The sequence below is a fragment of the Pristiophorus japonicus genome, chromosome 8 (genome assembly GCF_044704955.1).
Source record: "Pristiophorus japonicus isolate sPriJap1 chromosome 8, sPriJap1.hap1, whole genome shotgun sequence".
Lineage (NCBI taxonomy): Eukaryota > Metazoa > Chordata > Chondrichthyes > Pristiophoridae > Pristiophorus > Pristiophorus japonicus.
In genome coordinates this window covers 185,065,179-185,090,443 of record NC_091984.1, presented here as the reverse complement: position 1 = coordinate 185,090,443, position 25,265 = coordinate 185,065,179, and the positions used below count along the sequence as shown (strand labels likewise).

At 45.0% G+C, this 25,265-nt stretch overlaps 1 protein-coding gene across 1 annotated transcript in view; it reads right to left on the bottom strand.

Moving 5' to 3' along the window:
• The window catches only part of LOC139268874 (calcium-binding protein 1-like), a 127,980-nt gene extending 106,242 nt beyond the window's left edge, over positions 1–21,738 (bottom strand). The window contains exons 1-2 of the mRNA XM_070887668.1: positions 21,562–21,738; positions 21,241–21,450 (exon numbers count right to left, since the gene is read on the bottom strand). Of these exons, the coding sequence (XP_070743769.1) occupies positions 21,241–21,450; positions 21,562–21,738 (387 nt within the window). The remainder of the gene's footprint in view (positions 1–21,240; positions 21,451–21,561) is intronic.
• Between the last annotated feature and the right edge of the window lie 3,527 nt (positions 21,739–25,265).

The following is a 25,265-nucleotide window of genomic DNA, read 5'->3' as shown; positions in this document are numbered from 1 at the left end:
GCTCACGCATTAAATAAACAGACCAGCCTGTTAATTAAATTACTACTGATAAGTTAATTGAGCATTTTGTTGGTGCAGGTTGAACCTCTCTGGGTCCAGGACTCTGGTCCGGAAACATCCGTGATTCGGCATCCATGGCAAAACTGCCGCTTTCCTGGGCCTGGGCTTGGGGCTTGGGGCTCACTGTTAAGCGCTCCCGTGACGCTCAGTATCTCACTCTGCTTGCTCATCGTGGAACTTGATGGCAGTGAAGGGGCGTCAGACCAGAGACAGAGAGAGAAATGACCAACCAACAACATACCTCGCCTCTCCTCCCTCACTCAGCGATCGTCAGCACTGACCTCCCGTGCTTCGGAAAATTCTCTGTTTCGGCACCAGTCAGGTCCCGAGGGTGCCGGACCAGAGAGGTTCAACCGGTATCCGATTATCCATCATTGTAGAGAAAACGCAAATAATCCTTCAAGGTGAAGTTTGAGGGAGGGGAGTGGGGAGTTTAATTTCCCCTGGTAATGTCACTACTTAAAGCATCCTGTGTGCTATTTTCATGCAGTCATCAACCAGCTTATTTTAAATAGGTTAACAACTCTATTAAAATAGTGCACAAGGAATTTTAAGGAGTCCACAAACCACCTTCCTAAGTAGAGCATGGGCCGAGCTCTCAAAACGATGCTTTTCCGAAGTCCTCTCTTATCCGTCACCCTCGGGACCTGGCCTGTGCTCGATAAGAGGATTTGCCGGACGACAGGAGGTCATGCCGATCCCCAACTTTCCCAGCCCTGATGACAGCGCTTGTGCTCTGGCTCCATTATCTGCAGTTTGCTCAGCCTGTTTCCTCCCTCTCTCTCCCGCTTCCTCTGTGGGCAGCACACGCCACATTCGCACCGTGGAGGAAGTCTCCGCTTGCAGCAGTGGGAGTGTCGCCCCTCCGCCGGCGTCACTCTTGCTCTCATGCTCAGGAAGTGAACCGTGAGCATGCAAAACGAGTTCTACGCCTGCGTTCCCCCCCCCCCCCCCCAGGACCGGGAATGATGCCAGACAAGGGAGTGTGCCGGATAAAAGAGTACCAAATAAGAGAGGTTCAACCTGTACTTCATATTCACACTAGTAGTAGCTTAGGGACCATTTATCACAAAAATTAACGTTTGCACCTTCAAAAAGTGAGCATTTTGCAGAAATTTTCATGAGAAATTAGGCAGAAATCTCTTCAAAACCCAGAGTGATGACGTAATTACGAGTTACTTAAATGACCAATCACAACTGCTGTATTTGTCAGTACCGCAAAGTCAGCCAATCACGATCTTTGTACTTGATCAATTAGATCGAAAATCACATGCATATCCATGAAGGTGCACGCAGCTTAGATTGTGCATACTTCCTCAGTAAGTTGGCAGAGATGAACGATGATGTCTTGCCAGGATGGACTGGTTTCAATACCTTGCTACAGAAAACTTCAATCTCACCCAAGGCAAACATTGACTACCTTCCAGTCAGCGATACCAGCCCTACTGAGCTTAATACAGTGTGCACGATTTTGCGACGAAGTGTTGATATTGCAGACAAGCTCGAACTGGATAAGATTGTTGTAGTAATGGACCAGGCAATTTATGCAAAAGCCCAGGAGATTCGTTGGGCGAATGAATGCCCTCTTCATGAAGTGATTTATTCTTCGCACGGGGAAATTTCATAGTGCAATGGCATTCATAGCTTGCATCAGGAAAAGATTCGCAGATTCTGGTCTTCAAAACAGTCATCGAATCTGAACTAGCTGCGGCAGATTCTCTCAATGGTGTTGCAAGCGGCCATCATTACAACAGGAGTGTGAGAACTCACAACATATTGTGCGTGAAGCTCTACAGAGATTGAGATGGCAGGTTTACACGGACACTCTACCAGAAAAGGAGCAAGACCTTGCTTACAATCTTGCAGTTGATCTTCAGACTGCCTTCCCCAATGATGATTTCGATGACATCCTCAACCCTGAGAGATTCCAGACACTCATCGGTCACTACAAGAACAACCTAACATTTCATTCTGGAGCAGTTACATCAGTATGATTGAAAAATTGCTATTTATCAGAGCAACCAGCTGGGATCTTCATCTGTCAAGTGTTCGCTCCATGACGCCATGGTTCTTCTCGTATTTCCCGCATCGATTCCAGCTATCTTTCAGCTTATTGGCTCGAGATGTGCAGTTTGAAAGAGAGTCATCCTGATATCAATGCAGAGCTACAAGCCCAGATACAGCAGGAATATGGCTTCTCTTAGACTGCATGTGATCAAGTTATAGAACAGACGGCAAACCGCAACTCCAAGACAAAGGGAGGTTTGACAGGACTTATGCTCAACAAGGGAGCTGACAAAGATGGACCATGTCATAGCCTGAGAAGGCTGCTATAAGCAGAGAATGTCAAGAGATGGCTGATCATAGAACGTCAACAGGAGCTCACGTTGACTTGGACAAGACAAGAAGGGAGCGTGATGAAAAGGATGTGAGGAATGGCATGGACACCATTCAGAATACGGTTAATCCTACTGACCCTTCCTTGGAGACAGATCAGGTGTATCACATTACATCAGGCCAAGTTGCATCGGCACCTGTAGTCAAAGACCTTAGAGGCTGAGGAAAAGGAAGAGCAAGCATTCATGACTTTTTGTCAGAAGCGACTACAAAACCAAGGTGTCAGCTTTCAAGATCCTGTCAAGATGAAACTGAAGACTTTCAAGGACTCAGGAAATCAACCATAATGAAAGTAAAAGGTAGAGAGATTGCTCTGAAAGCAGATCAGAACTTAATTGCCAGACTAATAGTTGTTGGAACAGTGAGAAAAGTGAACATGGAGGAAATGCTGGTTCATACGTTAGGACCATTGCCCTTGCCTCTAGCTAATCATGATGGATCCCTCATCAAGACAAACAAAGCCAAGCTCTTACACTTTCTCGAAGGGTCAACTAACCCACCCCCTACCATTGATGGTATCTCACGACGTGGTCTCCTCTACATTGGGGAGACCCCGCTTTGCAGAACACCTTTGTTCAGTCCGTAAGCATGACCCCAAGCTTCCGGTCGCCTGTCACTTTAATTTTCCACTCCAATCCCACTTTGACCTCTCTGTCCTCGGCCTCTTACACTGTTCCAATGAAGCTCAACGCAAGCTCGAGGAACAGTACCTCATCTTTCGTTTTGGCACTTTACAGCCTTCTGGACTCAACATCGAGTTTAACAATTTCAGAAATTAACCTCTGCCCATATTTTGTTCCCTTTCCTTCCTTTTTTTTTATAAACAACCCCCCACCCCTTGTTATTTTCATTTTTTTCTCTGTTTCCCATAGCAGCTGGTAATTATTCCGCCATTCACATCCCACCTAGACATCTTTTGTTTCCTAACTTCTGCCATTACCATCTCAATTTGGCCCATCATCCCTGTTGTCTCTCAAATCTCTCCTGCCTTCCACCCAGTCACAGACCTTCCCTCTTGTTCTTTCCTCCCTCCTCCTTTCAGGGCCCCTTGCACTTCCTTAAGAATCTGTTACATTTCGAACTTATGACGAAGGGTCATCGGCCTGAAACGTTAACTCGGTTTGTCCCCGCAGATGCTGCCTGACCAACTGAGATTTCCAGCATTTTCTGTTTTTATTTCAGATGCCAGCAGCCACAGTATTTTGCTTTTGTTTTGGTTCAACATGGGTGTGGGATGCTATGGCATTGATTCAAGTCATGAAACCACAATCAACAGTTTGCTGACCAAGTACTGAAAGTTCTTGAGACAAGCAAAGATGGACAAGTCCAGAGTGAACCACTTTGTTCCAGATAGATACAAGACCAACAACATCGAAAGTGATGAAAGGGGATGGAGGTCAGTTGGAGGACCGCAAATCACCAAAGTCTTCTCTCCTGACCAGAAAATTCCAAAGCAGTGGACAAAATTTCTGTCTTGCAGCGACAACAAGGATAATCTTCTCCCGTTCTCTATGAAAGATGGTGCAAATCTGTAAAGGAGATTATTGATGATGCAACACTCTTTATTGGACATGGAAGTGTCCGTCTGAAATGTCAATAAGTGTGTATGAAATAAATGGTTGCCAGATTTCTTTCTTAGCAACAGATATGAAAACAAAACTTAGATTTATGTATAACTGCACCATATAATGCGTCCAGACCTCAGGTGTCCTCAGTGATACTTCTTTTTACCAATTCTTACACTATCCATGCTTAAAATTTAGCAGTAGCACTGATATGTCACCGTTGCTAGGGAAAAGAAAGTCCATAGCAACCATTTTTATGTTTTTCTTTGTTTTTGGCTGTTTCTCGGTAACACTCAATTTTCAGAATTGAGAACATTTGGTTTTTGCTTCAGATACATATGTTTAACATATTTAGCATGGTTCTAGGTACTTCACACACAGAGACTAGGGAACTAAAAATCTAGGCAAGAAAACAGACTTGGGCATAAAGTGTGCATGACCCAAAGGTGCAATAATGAACCTGAGGAATATTGGACAGTGGTGCCACACTGGGTGTTTGTCCAACATAAAGCAGCAAGACAGCAACAAAACATAACACACCTAGATCAATGATAGATATCACAAACATTTCATTTTACAACTAAGACTGTTACTAAACTTCTGGGTATTGTTACCACTCTCACACCATTCAGAGAGGTAGTGTAGTAGTTGTGGTACTGGACTAGCACCATAGAGCCTGTGGTTTACTCTTAATACCTTTGAAAGTGGTCTTAGTTATAAAGATGATTATTACTCAATGAGAAGGGAGTGAGCCTTTAGTTTAGTGGTCATATTCCTGCCTCTGAGTCAGAGGCCATGGGATTGAGCCCCACTCCAGAAAGCTTTGGCCAGTGGAGACTAGAACGTGGTCTCTAAACACTGGATCGACATCCAGCTGGCTGCTCGGGTCCGGACAGAGCGATCACTGGCTCAGTGATCATCTTCCTGCCTCCGAGTCAGAAAGGACCCCACGCTAGACAGCCCTGGCGTTATCTCTGAATACTAGAATGACGCCCAGCTTGTGCCCGATGGGTGTGGGTACTTGTGCCGATGGGTGTGGGTGTGGGTGTGGGTGTGGGTTCCCCCCTCCCCCAATTGTAAAGGGCAGGAGGGGCTCTTTAGCCTTGGGTGCAGCCCATCTAGGAGAAGGTATACCGAAGACAAAAACCACGAGGAAGGCAATGGGAAACCACCTCAGCTATTCATCCTCAGTAAGTGGCTCAAGAAACTGGGTGAGATGAGGTTAAGAGCTGCCCTGGGGCAGAACATGACAGATGGACTGCTACCTTCTCAGGACAACTAGAGAGGGGAAATAATTGTAAGCTTGCCAGCATTGCTCACAACCAGAGGATTAAATAGAGACCAGACGTTCAATGACAACAATCACCTTAAACATGTGTGTCTATTGGTTTCTAGCTTATTTTTGTTTGTGGTAAAATTAAATTGATTATTGAGCACTGTGATTGTTATGTTGAAATCATTGTTGAAATCAGTTGTAAAATGTTATGAGCTCATGAGCTTCAGCCTAACCTAAATGATCTTTTTAAAAATTCTAAGTGGGACATTTTAAACATGTACCTGTTTAAAACTGAACAGCGGATCAAACGGGGGAAGTAAAGAATGAAAAACGATAAGCAGGAGTGTATTCAGTTCTGGGTCTGATATCACCTGCCTCTAATGGCTCTTGCTTCAGATGCCAACGGCTTTTTACTTACAGATGACATTGAAGGATAATAATTGAGTTATAATCGCAGCAAGTTTATCAGCAGTTAAATACGAGGAACTGTGATAAATCCACTGCACAATAAAACTGATACCCGTACTCCGTGATACCCATAGCCCACCATCACTGTGATAATCGCCCTCCATGAGAATTGTGGGAGCCATGATAGACAACAATGGTCAGATTAACAAAATCAAAGATGAATTCACTGGAAATATGATGTTGTTATTGGGGATTTGAAATATGATGATCACTGATATATCACAACCAGTAAGTGATGGTATCATTAGGAAACCACATAGTGACACTCCTAGCAACCTTGGCACACAATAAGCTGAAGTTTAATTAGACTGACAATGATAACAGGCTTACAGTGTGTTGTGTGGAATAAATACTACCTGGAAACAAACACAGTTTCAATTGTTTGAGGAGATTGGCAGTTGTGTGTTAAAAATAATTACAACTTTTCACCAAATGTTGAAAGCGTTGTTCCCACTTCCGCTCTGGTGAATACTGTGTTCTATAAATTCAACTCACCCAACTGCTGGGACATTCATCGCAACTTTTGAGAGTTCAGTAGACACTAACATATTTGTGGGTCGTTTTGACTTTGGGAGATAGTGTAAAACGGACGATATATCGGCCGCACATTACGCACCTCTCTGGATTTTCATTTCCAAAGGGAGTGATGTATAATGGGCAGTTGTTCTGATATTGCCTGTTTTACACCATCGCCCAGAGTCAAAATCACCCCCAATGTGTCTTTATCCCAGTCTGGTGCACAAACACTGAGCCAATCTGTCTCCATTCAATGTACAACTCCACCTGATACTAACCAACCACACAGTGTTAATACAGTCAATTCCACTTCGATGAAGACTCGATTTCTATTAAATCCATGGGGCCTGGATAATAACATCTAGTTTGCAATGCTTAGCTTTAGGTGTGTGATCAGGACTATCCGTTTTACAGTGTAAATCAGGCAGGCAGTATGGGAAAATGCACTGAGGTTTAGTTCCCCCACTACAGTAACTCGGCAATTTTACTTTGTCAGCACCTCGGAGCCCCTGCAACCTCTATTACCGAGAAGCCTCATCATCGGAACAGCAAGTTCCCATCCAAATTGCACACTATCCCGACATTTGGGGATGTACTGCTGCTGTTCATTCATGGTCACTGGGTCAATACCCTGGTATTGCCTACCCAACACCATCATGGGCGCACCATCATCACAAGGACTGCAGCGGTTCAATGACAAAGCCCACCACCACCAACTCCGGGATGGGCAATAAATATGGGCTTGCCAGCATCATCCCAGATCCCGAGAACAAATTTAAAAAGAAACCTCCACCCTCTTTAGCATCTGCCCCAATTCCACTGTCATTTTTGGAGCTGGGGACATATGCAACTGAGGCACCATTAATGTGGTGATGTTGTAGGTCTCATTTTCCATATTGTCCACCACACTGTAATTAATTCATGCTCCTGCCCGTAGAAAATGGATAGCCACGGTTGCTTGGCACTGTAGAAAAGGAGGTCGGGAACTTAGAGCCTGGCCAATATTGCAGGATTGGTAGAAACCTTGGTAGATTTCAACCCATCCCGCTCGATGGGAACGGGGCTGGGGATGAGGGGGGGGGTTGTTAAAAGGACCGTTGAGACGTTCTGCCCCGTTCCCACTGGAACAACACTGGCCACCATTTTAATTGTCCACTGCAGTTAGGGACTGAGGCGCACATTGGAAGCAGGTGGAAGCCTCATGAATTTATAAAAATTAGGGTCGACGTCAATGGGACCCCGATTGCATTTTAACTCAGGCCTGAGTGGGGAAACCATCGTGGATTTCCTGGCAGATGAAGACAGGTCAGCAGCTGTTAGGAAGGTCGAGGAGGCCCTCCAAGTTAAGTGAAATACTTTCCTTTGCAGGGCCAGGAGGAGCAGGTATGCACCTCTGAGCTCCACAAGGAAATTTGTGGCCTTCCCTGCCTGGACTTTCCCCCTCCCTCCCTGCCCGGGGGCCTCAAACTTAGGTCTGCGAGTGCGTTTTGCCCTCACCCCGTCCGCCAGAAACCAACTCGGGGTTGTAATCAACTCCATTTTCTCTGACTCAATTTTGGTGTTTTCGTTTATTTTCAATACTGCAAATGAATTTCCCAAGGAAGTGCTTCTGAAATGTAGGCATTGTTGTAGTGTTGGGAAACACAGGAGCCAATTGTGCACAGCAAGATCCCACAAACACTATTGTGATTAGTGGACAGATAATCTGTTTTTGCTGGTCATGATTGAAGGATAACTGCTGTCCAGGTCACAGGAGAATTCCCCAGCTCTTCTTCAAATAGTGCCAAGGGATCGTTCACATCCACCCGAGAGGGGAGATGGAGCCTCAGTTTAACATCTCATCTGGAAGTGCGCACCTCCAACAGTGCAGCACTCGCCCAGTACTGTCCTCGAATGTCAGCTTAGTTTATGTACCCAAGTCTGTGGAGTTGGGCTTGAAAACACCACCTTCTGCCTCAGATGTGAGAGTGCTACCACTGAGCTATGGCTGGCACTATAACAAAGAACAAATACATGATGGGGTAGTTTTGACTCTGGGCGATACTGTAAATTAGGCATCACGACTTCAATGGAAAGTAAAGTTGGGAGAGATGTATAACGGGCAGCATTTGTTTTACACTATTACCCAAAATCAAAATGACCCCCATTATGTGGAGGCTGCATAATAAATATGGACCGTTAAAATCTTTTCCTACATTACAACAGTGACTACACTTTAAAAGTACCTTGTTGGATATAAAATGCTTTGGGACATTCAGAGGTCGTGAAAGACATGTTATAAATGCAAGTCTGTCTTTTTTTTTTTTACTGATTTCCACTGATAAATTCCAGATTTTCTTTGTAAGTGAATTGGTAAAAACTGATTTTCTGCTGAATTTGAAAATTTCCCACTGTTTTCCTACCAAAAGAATCAGGTCCGGAGATGTGCACACAACACTTCTGTAGTGTCAAGGGCACATGTGGAAAATCCTTGATAATGGCCACAGTGATATTATTAACAAAATGGACACACACTGTACAATGATCGCACGATACCGTTCATAGCACATACTCCAAAATCAAACTTCTGCATCAACTTTTGCAGATTTCAGAGAGATGTTATTAAAAATATTTGTGCCCCGCCATGGTGATGGTGATGTGCTACTTCAAACATTAACAGTCAGCGTTCTGCAGCATGCAACTCAGTGTACCGTACCGCGAAATTAACTTAACAAGTTATTTGTGATCACGTAAACTTACGTTACGTTACTGCTTCTGGAACGAACACAGAGGTCCATAAAAGTGCCTGTGAACTGTGTAAAGAATTGTCAGTTGTCACTTAGCTTAACTGTGTCTTGTTCATCTTCTGCTTGTTTTCCTGTTGATGTTCATTGATTTTCTCTGAATTTTTTTTTCTCATAGTTTTTCAGGCTACGTATAAAAACTGACCCCCCCCCCCCCCCCCAAATAAAAGGGTTTTCAAATCAGCAATAAAAACTGACTTGAAAGACCCTTAACAACAAGTCTGTGTACAGGACAGAGTTGAGGCTAATTATGTAATGCTACATGTACACCAACATTCCCCATTCTCCAGTGAGCAAGGATGGATAAGAAGGAAAACTTGCAATTATTAGAATCATAGATTTTCAGAGCGTAGAACAATTACATTTGACCTATCGCATTTAATCACATCACATCTCTCAGAACAGCTTCATAGCACTTCACATGCAATTCGTTGCGGCAACTGTTCTGTAAACAAATGAAGCAGCCATTGTGTGCACAGCAAGATCCCACAAACATCATCGAGATGAATGACAAGTCTATCTGTTTCTGGTGGTGCTGGTTGAGAGAGGAATGTTGGCCAGGACTACGGGAGAACTCTTTAAATAGTGCCATTAAATCTTTTAGGTCCGCCTGAACAGGTAAAGCCGCAGTTTAACCTCTTATCTGAAAGAAGGCACCTGCAACAATGCAGCATTGCTTCATTGCTGCACTTCAGTATCAGCCCACATTATGTGTCCAAGCCTTTAACCTCGACCTTCTGGCTTACAGGCAAGATAAGCTGAGCCAGGTCTACTCTTACATAGAACATTACTCCAAATGGCCGTCAGTTAACCCTCAATTTCCTTGGCCAGGTAAAAAAACGGGGCATTTTGTTCCCATGTTGATGGTGCCTTAACAATGTTGATCAAAGTCAATCACAACATGTTGTAACTAAAACTGTGATCCTTTGAAACACACACTGACTGACAGCCACATTTGCGCGTCCCACTCAAGGGAGCAGGTAGGGCAAACACAAGAAAAATGGAGCAGCTTATAGGGTCAATGGGTGGAAGCAGAATAGAGAATAGAATCAGGTCATGCTGTAAATATTACCCAATAGGTTTGGAGCACCTCATTTCTCCTTGGTGCGGACTGCCTCGTTTGGAAATGATGGTGTAAGATGGCGGTTGAGCTCCAGCAGATTGAAATGTTGGAGGGAATTTTAACCCAAACAAAACAGGTGGGTTTGGAGCGTGGGGTGGTTAAATTGTTCGAAATCGAATTCCTGATCTGAACCCGCCTCCAACCTGTCCACTGCCAGCTTTGACAGGACGGGTGAGGGCAGCCAACCCGCTCCCAGGAGGCGAGACATCAATTTGATTTATTACAATGAGGCTGGCAGCCTTTTTTAAACCTCCATTTTGTTTTTAACTCTATCTGGATTGGTTTAACACACCTTGTAAAACCCGGCAGTTACAGCAAGGAGGGGACTGCGGATCCAGGAGCTAAGTGCCTTTATTCCTACCTCCTGGGTCTAGGGTCCCTGCTTAGCACCCCCCCCCTCCCCCACCCCGACGATCGGAGACCCCCCTCCCCCCCACAAGACCTCAGATCTCATTCCAGGACCACCCCACTGATCATCCCAAGGCTGGCCACGGCGGTCTGGTGGCCGGCCCTGAAGTGATCCTCCCTCCACCCCTCCCTCGGTCCCACGACGTACCCGATATTTCCCCCCCCCTCCTGGTCCCATAATATCACTGGTTTCTCCCCCTTCGCTCCCATCCACCCCCCATTCTTCGGGGACCGGCACCCGTCCCAGACCCCACCCAATCCCTCCCTCCCCCCCCACCCCGTGCGGCCTAGTATCACAGGCCTACCCGCCCCAAGCCAGCCAGCCTCTCCATCTGGGAAACAGAGGCTTCAGCTGCAAATCAGGCCCTAAAGTCAAAATCGGCCGTGCTTGCATTCTCCTGGGTTTACCGCCCGCATCGGAACCCCCCCCCCCCCGCCCAGCCCCCAACCCGCCTGCCTTGCGAAAATTCTGTCTGCGGTTTCTGGGGACTCGGTGATTTATCTGGTTGCTGGCGAGATTTCCTGTTGTTCACTTGTACAGGGGCAGGGGCTGGAAATCATTTGCAGGCAGGCACGGGCATGGGCGTCTGCCACACCAATCGCCCAAGCTGCTTCTCCCATTTCCTCATCATCCCTCCCCCTTGGCTGAGGCTGCACCAGGAGCTTTCTCTTCATCTTGCTGTGTGAAGAAGATGCCTCTTTGAATTGCAACGTCATGCAATGTGAGGCAGTGAGGAATTTGGACAACTTTACAGGGGTATCGAGAGGAATCCTGCCAAAGCCGTGCAAACGATGGAATCTTCGATTGAGCGTGCCCGTACTGAGCTCTGTATTCATTCTGATTAAGGTGCGGGTCTCACTGCTATTTGGGACTTCCTCGGTCAGGTCATCTACCCCAGCTGCAGGGGACATCCCTGGCCTCCCAGCAGTGATTGCCAAATCTGCAGGAGCCTTGAAATGATGCAGCCACAGTTAACTCCACATCAGTGAAGGCATCTTGGACAATGAGCACTAACTTCCATTATGACATTTCTTATGGTCATACACCATTAGCACATCAATTGAATGAAATTTGTTAAATAAGCTTTTGTTAATGGCAGAGCAACGCACAATCCTGCAAATGGGGTTCACTGTCTTCAAAAGACCCTAACTTTACATGTGATTTCAGGAGAAATACAGTAATACCAAGATGGCCAATATCATTGAGTAGACTAGGCCTATATTCTCCAGAGTTTAGACGGATGAGAGGTGATCTCATTGAAACATACAACATTCTTACAGGGCTTGACAGGGTAGACAGGAGGATGTTTCCCCTGGCTGGAGAGTTTAGAACCAGGGGTCACAGTCTCAGAATAAGGGGTCGTCCACTTAGGACTGAGATGAGGAGAAATTTCTTTACTCAGAGGGTGGTGAATCTTTGGAATTCTCTACCCCAGAGGGCTGTGGAGGCTCAGTCTTGAGTATATTCAAGACTGAGATTTTTGGATATTAAGGGAATCTAGGAATGTGGTGATAGTGCAGGAAATTGGAGTTGAGGTAGAAAGAAGATTAGCCATGATCTCATCGGAGCAGGCTCCAGGGGCTGAATGGTCTACTCCTGCTCCTAATTCTTATAATTCATAATTATATTAATCAACAATAATGTAAGATTGTAGGGCAGCTCTCATACATCAGTCCCGATCCACTCCTCTGAGAAAAGCCCAATCAAGTTTCAGATTCACTGTTTTCAAACTCTTTCTTTTCCTCAGACTTTAATTTTTAGTTTTAGTTACCGTCCCCTTTATTTTCCCTCATGCCATGTGACGGAGAAGCCTCAGCCAACATCACCCTTGTGTCAGCGTGGCGGCCCCGACCTGCGAGAGACCATCAGCGGCAGGTCGGAGCCATAAAAGGAGCGGTGAGCGGCGGCCATGGGCAGCGTGGCGGCGTACCTTGGTACAACGCGAGCTGGTGCAGGAGGGCGACGGCAGCGAAGAGTGACGTCATCAAGGTCCAGGTCGGGGATTGGAGCGTGGGCAGATACAGTGAGGTCGGGGCGAAGGAGCGGCGAGAGATTGTAGAGGGATGTGATCGGGGCCCAGGAGAGGCGTGAGTTCGGGGCCAGAAGAGGCGAGGGCCCAGGGCCAGCCCACACTGCGATATGTGTGTGCACTAGGTCCGTGCAGCAGAGCAGGTCTCCAGTCGTCCTGGTTAACCCTTGCTACTGGACCAAGACCTAGCTCTGTCAAGCCCGTGTGGTGGCTGGTGTGCAACGGCCACCCCACATTAAAACAATCCACGCACAGGCATCTTCCACCCTTCAGGATGTAGTTCGGGATCTGGAATATTGGGTTCGTCATTGAAACACCTGCGAACGCATCCTTTTTTGGCATGGAAACAAGTCATCCTCGTTTCGAGGGACTGCCTATGATGATGATTATGATGATGTGTCAGCCACCAGCGAGTCTCCAATTTCCTCTCCCTCCCCCTGGAAGAACTGTTAATCTCTGTTCTGCTTGTCTCTCTGGTGGCCTGACCGATAACAGGAACTTTCGCCGTGTGTACTCATGGGGCCCACCTGCCTTAGACCACCAGGAATTTGCAACACCTGCCCATCTCTTGATTTCCTTTCGATAAGTAACAGTAAAATACTTGTATTTACCAACATGGAGAGCTTGGGCAGAAGAGCCTGTTTCTGTGTTGTCATTTCTGTGTAATTGTATTGATAGGTGTTTGAAGGATAGGGACATGGGAACATAGGATTAGGCCTTCTGCTCGGGTGGAACAACATGGGCTGGTTGGGCCTAACAGCCCGATATTATTTCTATGTACAGGCAATTCTCGATTATCTGTACACAAATCTAATGGAAAACCCGCTGTAACGGCGTCTTTAAAAACTGTCACATACATGAATATCTCTATCACCTCAAGTGTCAATCACATACAAATTGACTCAGGCGTGCACTCGTTTCTCACTTCGCAACTGACACAGGCATTCAATAACTGTCACACGCGTGAAAATCTCCATCACTTCAACTAGCAAGCACACATAAATTGAAGCAGGTAAATCCATTGTCATGTATTTTATTACATTTACGCTATGATAACACAAACTAAGTCTTTGTGGTTGGTTCTATCACCATCAAGTTTTAGCTCTGAGACGTGCACTCGCCCTAGCGGCAAAATCGTTTACCCAGAATAACCCGATCCCCGAGGGACCCGGATAATCGAGAGTTGCCTGTATTTCTATTTGGCAGCTTTGTCATATCAAAATACCCCAAAGTACTTCACACGATTAATTTTGTTTGGTGTGCAATAAATGTTGTTATGTAGGCAAACACAGCAGCAATTTTGCCTCAGAATTGTCCCACAAACAGCAATGTGGTGAATGACCAGTTAATGATTTATTTTGGTGGTGTTGTTTGAGGGACGAATACTGGTCAATACCCCAGGAGATCTCCCTGCTCTTCTTCTAACACTGTGATGGGATCTTTAACATTCCCCTGTATCACGTCATTTAAATGTCTGATCACATGAACAGCTCCTCCAACAATGCAGAACTCTCTCAGTGCTGCACTAAAGATTATGAGCTCAAGATACTGGGTTTGAACCCACAGCCTCTCGATCTGGAAGCAAGACTGCTTCCAGCTAAGTCAAACTGGCAGTGACGATTGCAAAGTAGAATGAAAGAATTGTACCAAATTCAAAGAACGCTTATCAATTCATGGTGATCTTGCAACTAATGAAAATAAAATTTCAGCCTGGGGCTCAATTACTTTTTCATGAAAGGGTTACTGCAGGTCTTCATCCATGATACACAGATTGTGCAAAATGTAGAGACATAGAGTGGGTAGACATATAGACGATGGGCGCAGAGAGAGAGACAGACGATGGGCGCAGAGAGAGACAGCGACTTTAAACACTGCTTTTTTATACACTGCGGCAAGTGATCCTTTACACACCAACAGGTAATCCTTTAACCTTGAGCATAGTAAGAGGATAATCTTCCCCTTCATCCTTAACTGGTTGGAAAGACATTTCCATGGTTCCATCGTATTTCACGCAATATTTAATCATCTTTATTTGCACTTCTCCGTACAAATTGTGCTCATAGGATAACCTGCTCGCTGCCAGGAATACAGCAGAGTTATTATACAGGGCCATAAACGACCACCTCCATTCACTGGGGTTAGCAAAGGACACTTCTTATCCCACTTTACCTCGGATAATCTTCAACAGCCCTGTTTGTCGAACATTATTTATCACCCTCTTAAAATTTAAAACATCCTCCATTTCAACCACCTCCAGGGGTTGGCTACTCCACAGGTTTGTCACCTTCTGCGTGAAGAAATTGTACCTTAACTGTCCGCCCTATAACATTGGTCAGATTTCACTTGGGAAATTTGGCGGTAACAGGGCAGTTAGGGGCCTCGAAATGTGGCTGTAAACTTTACTATCCTGTTAATCTCGACAATTAGCCTGCTGTAACTTTCACACAGGCCTGAAACACACAATAGGCCTCTATCCCATGCAAATAGGGGTCTGAATGACAGTCAGGATCCCAAATGCAATTTTAGGGGGCACATGGGCAGAACCTGCAACGTGAACACTTTGCCCACGTGTGCTGGCGTTCCAATCAGGAAACAGACACAAATAGTTTCAAATTTGATCTTTTGTGGAGCCGGAAGAAACTGGAATCTTCTTCCTGGCTTCACAAAAATACTGCAGGCCGCTGCCTGCCTGTCTGGCTGGCCTCGCCCCACCTCAGCATTGTATCCCGTACCCCCAAGCACCTCTCCCAGGATAGTGTGTCCCTACCTCCCTCTGAGCACCTACCTGAGGCCATTGCTGGGTATTCCTACTCCAGTTGTGGGTTCAAGTCCCACTCCAGGGACAGGAGTACAAAATCTAGGCTGACACTCCAGTGCAGTACTGAGGGAGTGCTGCACTGTCAGAGATGCCGTCTTTCGGATGAGACGTTAAACTGAGGCCACGACTGCCTTCTCAGGTAGACATAAAACATTGCAGTATTTGAAGAAGAGCAGGGGAGTTCTCTCCAGTGACGTGGCCAATGTTTATCTCTCAACCATTAAAAAAATTTAATTATCTGGCCATCATCATGTTGCTGTTTGTGGGAGCTTCCTGTGCACAAATTGGCTGCCGCGTTTCCTACATTATAACCATGACTACACTTCAAAAGTACAGTACTTCCTTGGCTGTAAAGTACATTGGGCCATCCATTAAAAGCGCTATATAAATGCAAGTCTTTTATTAAATATCACTCTAGGGTCGTAAATACTACAATAAGATCACCTGTAAGCCACCCTTTTACCAATGTAAATATCCCTACTAGCTGCAGTCTATCCACAAAGCTCAGTTACCCAATCCCATTTGTTAACGTAGTAACTGCAACGAATCTTTGGCCAAGTGGTAGTATTCCCGCCTCCATGCCTTAAGATAGAGGGCTCAAACCCCACACCAGACAGTCCTGGTGAGTGGAGACTGAGCTCTGAATTCTGGGTTGCCATCCAGTGAGATACTCATGTCCAGTCCATATTGGGGCCCCACCTCATTGTATGGGTTGTGGGAGGCCATAAAGCCACCATATAGAGGCCTCCCACTCAGCTGGAATAAAGCTGGTCACGGCCATGGAAGGAGTGTTCACGTCACGGCCTGTCACACTGTTGATCAGCCTGCGAATCCTTCCACTACTTCAAGGGAAGAGTGTAAAGATATGAGAACAACAACTTAGTAGCCTTGGCATTATATAACATGCAACATTATCCACTCCTCTCACCATTTAAAAGCTTGAATTGTGGTTCCCAGAATAAAAGATCTTTGAAACAAAATGCTGGAAACGGCCGGACGGGCAGTGTCTGTGGGGAGATACGTTGTGGACCTTTCTGAAAACAGTTTTGCCGAAGGGTCCACACCCAGAACGTTAACTCCTCTGTCCTCCCCGCAGATGCTGCCTGCCCTGCTGAGCATTTGCAACATCTGTTTTGTGTTGATTTTGGTTCTTTGAATCTCTTCATGACTTTGAGCTCCGAGTGGTAGAATTGTTCTCCCTCAACCCTCGCAGGATAGCCTATGCTCATTGACACCCCTCTCGAGGCAAGCCCTGAAGATTACCTTTTTAAACGAATAGAAGGATTATACACGAGAAAAGTGGGACATAAAAGCCTTCCAACTGGCATCTTTGAAAATGCACAAACTCCCTACGGACAGTTTATATGAAAATCAATCTGTTGTATAGCATACAAGTGACTCAAAATGTATTGAATGCTGCCCATTGCATATCTGGAGATTGAAATTCCCGTCAGCTTTATTTTCAAAATAAACGTGTTAACAATTTTATTAAAATATCACACGGCGGGTGGGGGTGGAATTTTGACTTTCGATGATAGCGTAAAACCAGGATCACAGCTCGACCACTCATTAAACACCTCCACCGTTTTATGCTTCTGTTGAAGCCAAACCGATATTGTACAATTTAGACTATCGTCTGAAGTCAGGATTACCCGCAGGAATGTTAGGAGAGTTGTAACCAGGACACCAAGAATAGTGTCGAACTAAATTCAAATCATCGGGAGACCACCTGAGTCCCAAGAACACGCTTGCCTTTTAGAAGAAAGAAAGAATCTTTTTATACAGCCGTGGGATGTCCCAAATCGCTTCACAGCCAGCGAACTACTTTTGAAGTGTAGCCGCTGTATTTCGTTATAGGAAAACAAGGCAACCAATTTGTGCACAGCAGGGTCTCACAAACAGCAACAAGATGAATGACCAGTGCTAAATTCCTGGGTCAGCTTGCTGCAAAAAGTGCTGGAATATCAAAGTTTTAGTCGCTGAAGATGGTTTATATTAAGGTCAGGATGCCTCCAGTGTCGTATACAGTTTTAATGAGGCTTTTGTTAATCACTGCACAAGCTCCCCAATGTGGTACCAAGCCACATAGAGCAGGAAAATCATTATTTTGATTCCTGGTCTGTGCTGTATTAGCTTTCAGCGCGGGCAGCAGTAGGGATGCTACTTTAAAGGTGCTACATAAATATAAGTTGTTGTTGCTGCTGTCTTTGTGTGTATACACATGTGGACATCTGGTGACAAAAGAATTAGGCCCCTCATGATTGAATAGCTAGTCAGCACTCTGTCTAAATGCACACATGAAGAATGGCATGTTGGATGAGGTACCAGAGGGCTATTGGTGGTATCCCAGCATGACAAAACGGACTGCAGCAGTTCAAGAAGGTGACTCACCACCCCTTCTCAAGGACGATTAGGAATGGTCAGTAAATGCTGGCCTTGCCAGCGACACCCACATCCCGTGAATGAATTTAAAAAAAAAGAGCCAGAGCATTCAGAAGAGGAGGAGAGGAAAATATATATATTTTTGTTAAATTGGATTTGGCATCTGTGCTGTAAGGAAAGATCACAGGTATTAGTGATATTTATATTGAAAAAAGGGTGGCTTAGATGTATTTATGGATTGTTCTCCTTACAGCAGAGAAGGTTAAGGGGAGATTTAATTGTGTTCAAAATCATCAAGGGTTTTGACAGAGTAGAAAAGCAGAGACTGGTTTCACTGGCAGGAGGGTCAGTAACCCACGGGACACAAATTTAAGATAATTGGCGGGAGATGAGGAGGAATTTCCTTTATGCAGCTAGTTGTTCTGATCGGGAATCCACTGCCTGAAAAGGTGATGGAAGCAGATTCAATAGTAACTTTCAAAAGGGAAATAGATAAATACTTGGGGAAAGATCAGGGGAACAGGATTAATTGGATCGCTCTTTCAAAGGCACGATGGGCTGAATGGCCTCCTTCTGTGATTCTATAAAAGGGACTGAACTAGATCCGAGTTATGTTCAATATTAATACAAGCTCTAAGGCAAGCAGACAAAGATTCAAACTGAGATGAGGAAAGGTGAATATATGGTTAAGGGGTAAGCCATTTAGGACTGAGATGACAAGAAACTTCTTCACTCAGAGTTAACCTGTGAAATTCTCTTCCGCAGAGAGTTGTTGACGCCAGTTCGTTAGATATATTCAAGAGGGAGTTGGATATGGCGCTTACGGCTAAAGGGATCAAGGGGTATGGAGAGAAAGCAGGAAAGGGCCCTCTCACCTTCTCTAAACAAACATAAAGGCCTAGAAATTGGTCTCCTTAGCATCTCTCGTTATCGCCTCCGGGGGGCTATAACGGAGCACAAAGCACTTAGCGATCGGGCGCGGCGATAAGATCGACTCCCGCCATATTTGTCGGGTGAAAACACCGGCAGCTGCAGGAGACGTTCATCGGGAGGCCGGGCGCTTCGGGGGCAAGGTGGCCAAGGTAAGTGAAAACATTTTTTTTTACATTGCCCTGGCTCTTGCCCACAATCGATCAGCCCAGCACTCTGCTGCAGTGCATCGGGCCGGACTGTGGCAGTCGTCGGGAAGAAGGCAGGTCATTTTTTTGCAGAGCCTGCAGCGATGGCCCTTCCCTTTAAGGGAGGGAAGGAGCCTTCCATCGTGGCAGCGCTGCACACATTGATTTACCACTCCACTTCCTTCCTGGAGCACAAACCCAATTTTTTTTTTTTAAAAAAGAGGTAGAAAAACATTAGAGCCTGGTGCTAATTTTTTCTCTTAAAAGTTAGCGCCTCAAATGGGGCGTTCCCGAATGTCTCACATTGGAGACAAAATAGAGACAACATGGATCTTGCGGACTAAATAAAACTGAAATTCTTGAAACAGTACACCTTAAACCTAAATGGAGAGGAACGGTTTAATTTACTTATACTGCTAGCCTGTCTTGCCTTACCAATGCCTGCGGCAATATGAGCAGCCCTCTGCTTTCTCCAGGCCTGACTGGCTTAAGTGATGCATGATGGATTCATTACAAGGAGCTAACCTTAAGACAGTCATTTGTCCGATTAAGGTGACCCTGTGTTGCACTGATCACCAATAGTCCGCAGACATAACTGAGCACACAGAGAGACACATGTTGCCTGGACAATGACTACTGCTTTGACACACTGTAATTAAAATTCCCTAAACTGAATTGGCAATTCACTCTCATTCTGTGATACAGCTCCTTGCAGTGAACTTGGGCAATTAATACAATCATAGAATCATAGACCAGTACAGCACAGGAGGCCGCCATTTGGCCCATTGAGACAGTGTTGGATTTAATTCATTAATACTGCACCTTTGCTTTACATTTAGGTCACTGGAATCAACCTTAGCATTCTTGGGCTGGGGATATTGGTCTCAGATTTCCTGCTCCTGATTACTATCCAAGGATTTGTGCTAGAAAGTCTAAGTGTGGACACCAGTTGCGTTCGGATGTGATGCCTTACATGGTAAAATAGTCCAGCACCCCGCACCCTCCGAGTTGGTGAGGTATCTGGCGGATTCTTGCCCCCACACCCAATCGCTGTCAGTGCGGCTGGCTAATTAAAGGGGCAATTAACCTTCCCCTTTGCTCCCGACCTGGCCCGAAGGCATTGCCCCTTTAATTGGCTCACCGTTGCACTCCACGGCTCGGATCTGTAGGCTGGGGCGGTGGGCAGCCTGGTGAACAGGAGCCCGCCACACGAACAGCTCCAACCACACCCTCCTGTTTGAAGGGCCGACTGGAGCGCTGGAGAACAGTCAGATCCCAGAGCGCCAGGAAGGCTGCAGGTCTCACCCCGGAGCCTCCCAAGGAAGGGCACGGAGAGATCCAGGAGGGGGAGGAGGAGGATCGACGCTGAGGAAGTTTGAGCCAGTTTAACAACTCCGAGCTGATTGCGATATATTTACAAACACCCAACACCATGATTGCGTTTCAGGGGAAGTTGCCGATAAAGTTTGAACTGAACCGCCAAGAACTCTGCCAAAACTTCACGTTGACACTTTTAATCTGATTGTGTGACAATTAAAGGTCAAATACTTTCCTGATGCATTGCAAAGACATTCGACATTATGTTGCATCGCCTGAAACTCTTTTAGAGTCTACCTGCAAAACATAAAACATTAAAACGTGCCACCCGACCTGGGTGACACACCAGACATTTACAAGGCCCTTTTTTTCCTTTTTTCGTTTTTTTTTTGTGTTTTTCTTTTTTGGGGTTTTTTTTGCATCGCCTGAACAGGGCCACAACACAGTTACAGCTGAAAGTTTGGGAACAGGGGGATATTGAGCCGAAACCACAGTGAGTGAGGGAAAGGGGACAGTTTGCACCACTCACAGACCTCGGGCGAAGAACGCCACCCAATTACACTCCACCAGTAAATGAATATATTACTAATGGAATAAATGCATTAAATCACTGGACATTTCACAGTGCAAGATATTGGGCAATGTGGAGGGTAGCACTTGTCTTTGGGTTGTTGGTGGGAACCCATTCTGCAATAGTTGTGAAGCAGTCAGCAAGTCCTGAATTGTCACCTCAACCTTGGAGCCCAATGTGAGCCGCCCGGGCTCCCATTCCCCAGCCGGTATAAATATACAAATAAAATATAAATACTCTTTACAGATAATATCAGCAATATCAAATCTGCGCAAATATCTCGCAGCCCACGTCAGGTTATAAATGCATGATTATTTAAGCAGTGTGAGTGGATTAAGGGTGAACAGGGCGCTGTAGCGCGGCCAGAGCCCGGGGCAGCGTGCTGTGAGAAGGGAAGCGGTCCTTTACCTGACCGAACACCGAGTCCAGCATGGGGCTCAAGTCTTGCATCGTGTGGGGGTCGAGGTCCACGGAATGAGTGCTCGCCTTGCTGGATTTGGATGAAGAGGGCGACGCCGAGCCGGCGATAAGCGAGCACTCGCTGCCGCTCCTCTCCAGCTCCCCGGGCGAGCCCGCCTGCCCGCCGCCCTTCCGGCACCGAGCCGCCGACCCTCGCTCCTTGCGCTCTCCGGCTTGCTCGTGTCCTTCCCCCCGTTCGCCTCGGCCGCCGGGCGCCTGCGATTTTCCGCTGGTGCCGCGCTTCCTGGCCAATTTCGCGTCTCCTTTGGCCGCGGTGACGGCCCCCCTGGCCGAAGTGCCCGCGGGCAGCGGCTCATCAGCCTCTGAGTCCCTGGCGTCACGGCAGCCTCGTCTGCGGGGCGCATCTTCCACGTGAAAGTCCCCTCTCCTCGCTCCGCATTTCAGCAGGGAAGTCTTGGAGTCGCTTTTTGCTATAGCAGAACTCATTTCTGATGTTATTTTTTAATATATTATTATTTTACATCAGCATGCCTTGTGGCGGGTGCAGGTCCCTTATATACATTGCACGGTGAAGGACGGAGAGGAGAAGGTCTGTCCTTTAAAAAAAATCTGCTTACATCCAGGACGCCCATGTGACATAAACACAATTCCTCAGAGGGGGATTGTTAGCCAAATTAATCAGTACTCCTCTCCACGGCCCAGTTACATTACGTTTGACTGACACCCGGAGTTTAAAACAAATCAGACACTGCCATTTACATAAAGGCTGGATCATATTTCCTTTCGGCTCTAGGTACAACCGCAGATTAAAGTAGCAATACTAATATAAATAGATTAAAGCCTAGATGAAATATAGCTGGATATTCATCATTCTGAGTTTGAAGAAAGGACAGTCTGATAATCCAAAGTGGTTTTCTGTATTAAAAACATGTTTAAGTAAATAACACCGCAAACTTTTAATTGTCAGCTCATTTAAATGAAGTGAACTAAGAATAAAAAGCATTGGCCTGACTTGTTCCATCTCCCTGAGATTTACCCACACTCCCTATCCTGACTTGGGATAAGTTGCTTATCTGAGAATGTCATCTTTCATTTTTTTAATCCTATTTCATTTCAAATAAAATTCATTCAGATTCTGACACCAGTTGGTTTTATTCTGTCCCAGAGTTCTGAGTCCAGAAATCATGTTAGGTGGCGCCCTGTAGATTAAATGTATCCCCTTGTATTCCTGCAAACTGACAGCTCAGAGCACTTGTGATATGGATAGAGAATCAAATGCAGAGTGAAGATTATTCCCCACATTGGAATCAAATTCAGATTGTGTATAAGTTCAAAATAGCAAACCACAAATCTTTTCATAAAGGAAGTAGTTATTAAAATATAATTGCTAACAAATGGGTGTTAAAGTATTCACTTCCCCTTTGAAAGCGACCATTGAATCAACTTACACCACCCTTTGGGCAAAGTTTTCCAGATTATAACTTGCTGCATAAAAACATGCCTCCTCACCTCCCATCTGGTTCCTTTACCAATTATCTTAAATCTGTGTCCTCTGGTTAGTGACACTCCTGCCAGTGGAAACAGTTTCTCCTCCTCTACCAAAATCCTTCATCATTTTGAACACCTCTATTAAATCTCCCCTTAAACCTATTTGCTCCAAGGAGAACAATCCCAGCTTCTCTAGTTGAAAAATGTGGAGATGTCAGGAATTGAACCCAGGGCCTCATACATGCAAAAAGCAATCTCTACCACTGAGCCACATCACCTACAGCATAGAATGATAGAATGATACCGCTCAGAAGGAAGCCATTTGGCCCCTCGTGCCTGTGCCGGCTCTTTGAAAGAGCTACCAATTAGTCCCACTCCTGCTCTTTCCCCATAGCCCTGCAAAATTCTCCCTTTCAAGTTTTTATCCAATTCCATTTTGAAAGTTACTATTGAATCTGCTTCCACCACCCTTTCAGATAGTGCATTCCACATCATAACAACTCATAGGATTACTTAGGATTGTATAGAATATACGGCACAGAAACAGGCAGTTCAGCCCAACCAGTCCACGCCAGCATTTATGCTCCACTCAAGCCTCCTCCCGTCTTTCCTCATCTAAATCTATCAGCATAACCCTCTCTTCCTTTCTTCCTCATACACTTCTCTAGCCTCCCCTTAAATGTATCTATACTATTCGCTTCAACCACTCCCTGTGGTAGCGAGTTCCACATTCTCACCACTCTTTGGGTAAAGAAGTTTCTTCTGAATTCTCTATTGGATTTCTTGGTGACTATCTTATCTTGATGGCCTCTAGTTATGCTCTTCTCCAAAAGTGGAAATATTCTCTCTGTATCCACTCTATCAAAACATTTCATCATTTTAAAGACCTCTGTTAGGTCACCCCTCAGCCTTTTTTCAAGAGCAAAGAGACCCAGCCGGTTCATCCTTTCCTGATATGTATACCTTCGCATTTCTGGTATCATCCTTGTAAATCTTCTCTGCGCCCTCTCCAGTGCTTCTATATCCTTTTTATAATATAAAATCATATGCAGTATTCTAAGTGTGGTCTAACCAAGGTTCGATACAGGTTTAGCATAACTTCCCTACTTTTCAATGTTTTCCTCTAGAAATAAACCATAGTGCTTGTTTTTTTTTCTCAACTTGCTAACCTGTGTCACAACTTTTAGTGATTTGTACTCCGAGATCCTTTTGTTCCTCTACCTCACCTAGATTTGCACCCTCCAAATAATAAGTGACCTCCCTATTCTTCCTACCAAAATGTAAACCTCACATTTATCAGTGTTGAACTTCATTTGCCATATATGCCCATTCTGCAAGTTTATTAATGTCCTCCTGTAATTTGTTACAGTCCTCCTCAGTATTGACTATCCCCCCAATTTGGTGTCATCTGCAAATTTAGAAATTGTGTTTTTGATTCCAAAGTCTAAATCGTCAATATAAATTGTGAACAATAGTGGTCCCAGCACAGATCCTTGTGGAACACCACTACCCACCTTCTGCCACTGTGAATAGCTACCTTTTACCTCTACTCTCTGCTTTCTGTCTTGATAGCTAGCTATCCATCCTGCTACTTGTCCCCTGACTCCGCATTCTCTGACCTTGTTCATCTGTCTATTATGGGGTATCTTATTGAAGGCCTTTTGAAAATCTAGATAAATTACATCTACTGCATTACCACTGTCAACTCTTTCTGTTGCCTCTTCTAAAAATTCAAAGAGGTTGGTCAAGCAAGCCTTTCCCTTTTGAAATCCATGCTGAATATTCATTATTATATTTTTGATTTCTAGATTTTCTCCTTTAGTATGCATTCCATTATTTTTCCAAGCGCCGATGTTAAACTGACTGATCTATAATTCCCTGGACATGTTCTATCCCCCTTCTTAAATATAGATATTATGTTAGCTATCCGCTTGTCCTCTGGCACTAATGAATAATTAAATATGTGTAGTAATGCCTCTGCTATCTCTTCCATAGATTCTTTTAACATGTGCGGATGCAATCCATCTGGACCAGGGATTTTATCCTCTTTGAGTTTGATTATTTTATTTAATATATACCCTCTTTTTATTTTAAATATACTTATTTCATTACTAATAGCATCATCCAATGTCATATCCACCTGTTCCATCTCCCTGGTAAATACTGAAGCAAAATAATATTTCTGCCATCTCTCTGTCGTTACCTGTGGTATTATCCTATCTATCCCTTAATGGCCCTATTCCCATCCCAACCTTCCTTTTTTATTGATGTGCTTGTAAAATATTTTACTATTTTGTTTTATCTTCCTTGATAATGTAATGTCATAATTTCTCTTTGCCTAATTGTTTTTTTCTTCATATTCTCCCTTAGCATGCACCCCTGCTGTCTATGTACTTAATATATGCCTTTTTCCTTACCCTCAATTGTTTCCTTATGGCTTTATTCATCTATGGAGTCTCATTAGTGTTTAGTTTGTTCTTTCCTTTTAGCGGAATATATTGTTCCTGCATTCTATTGAACACAGT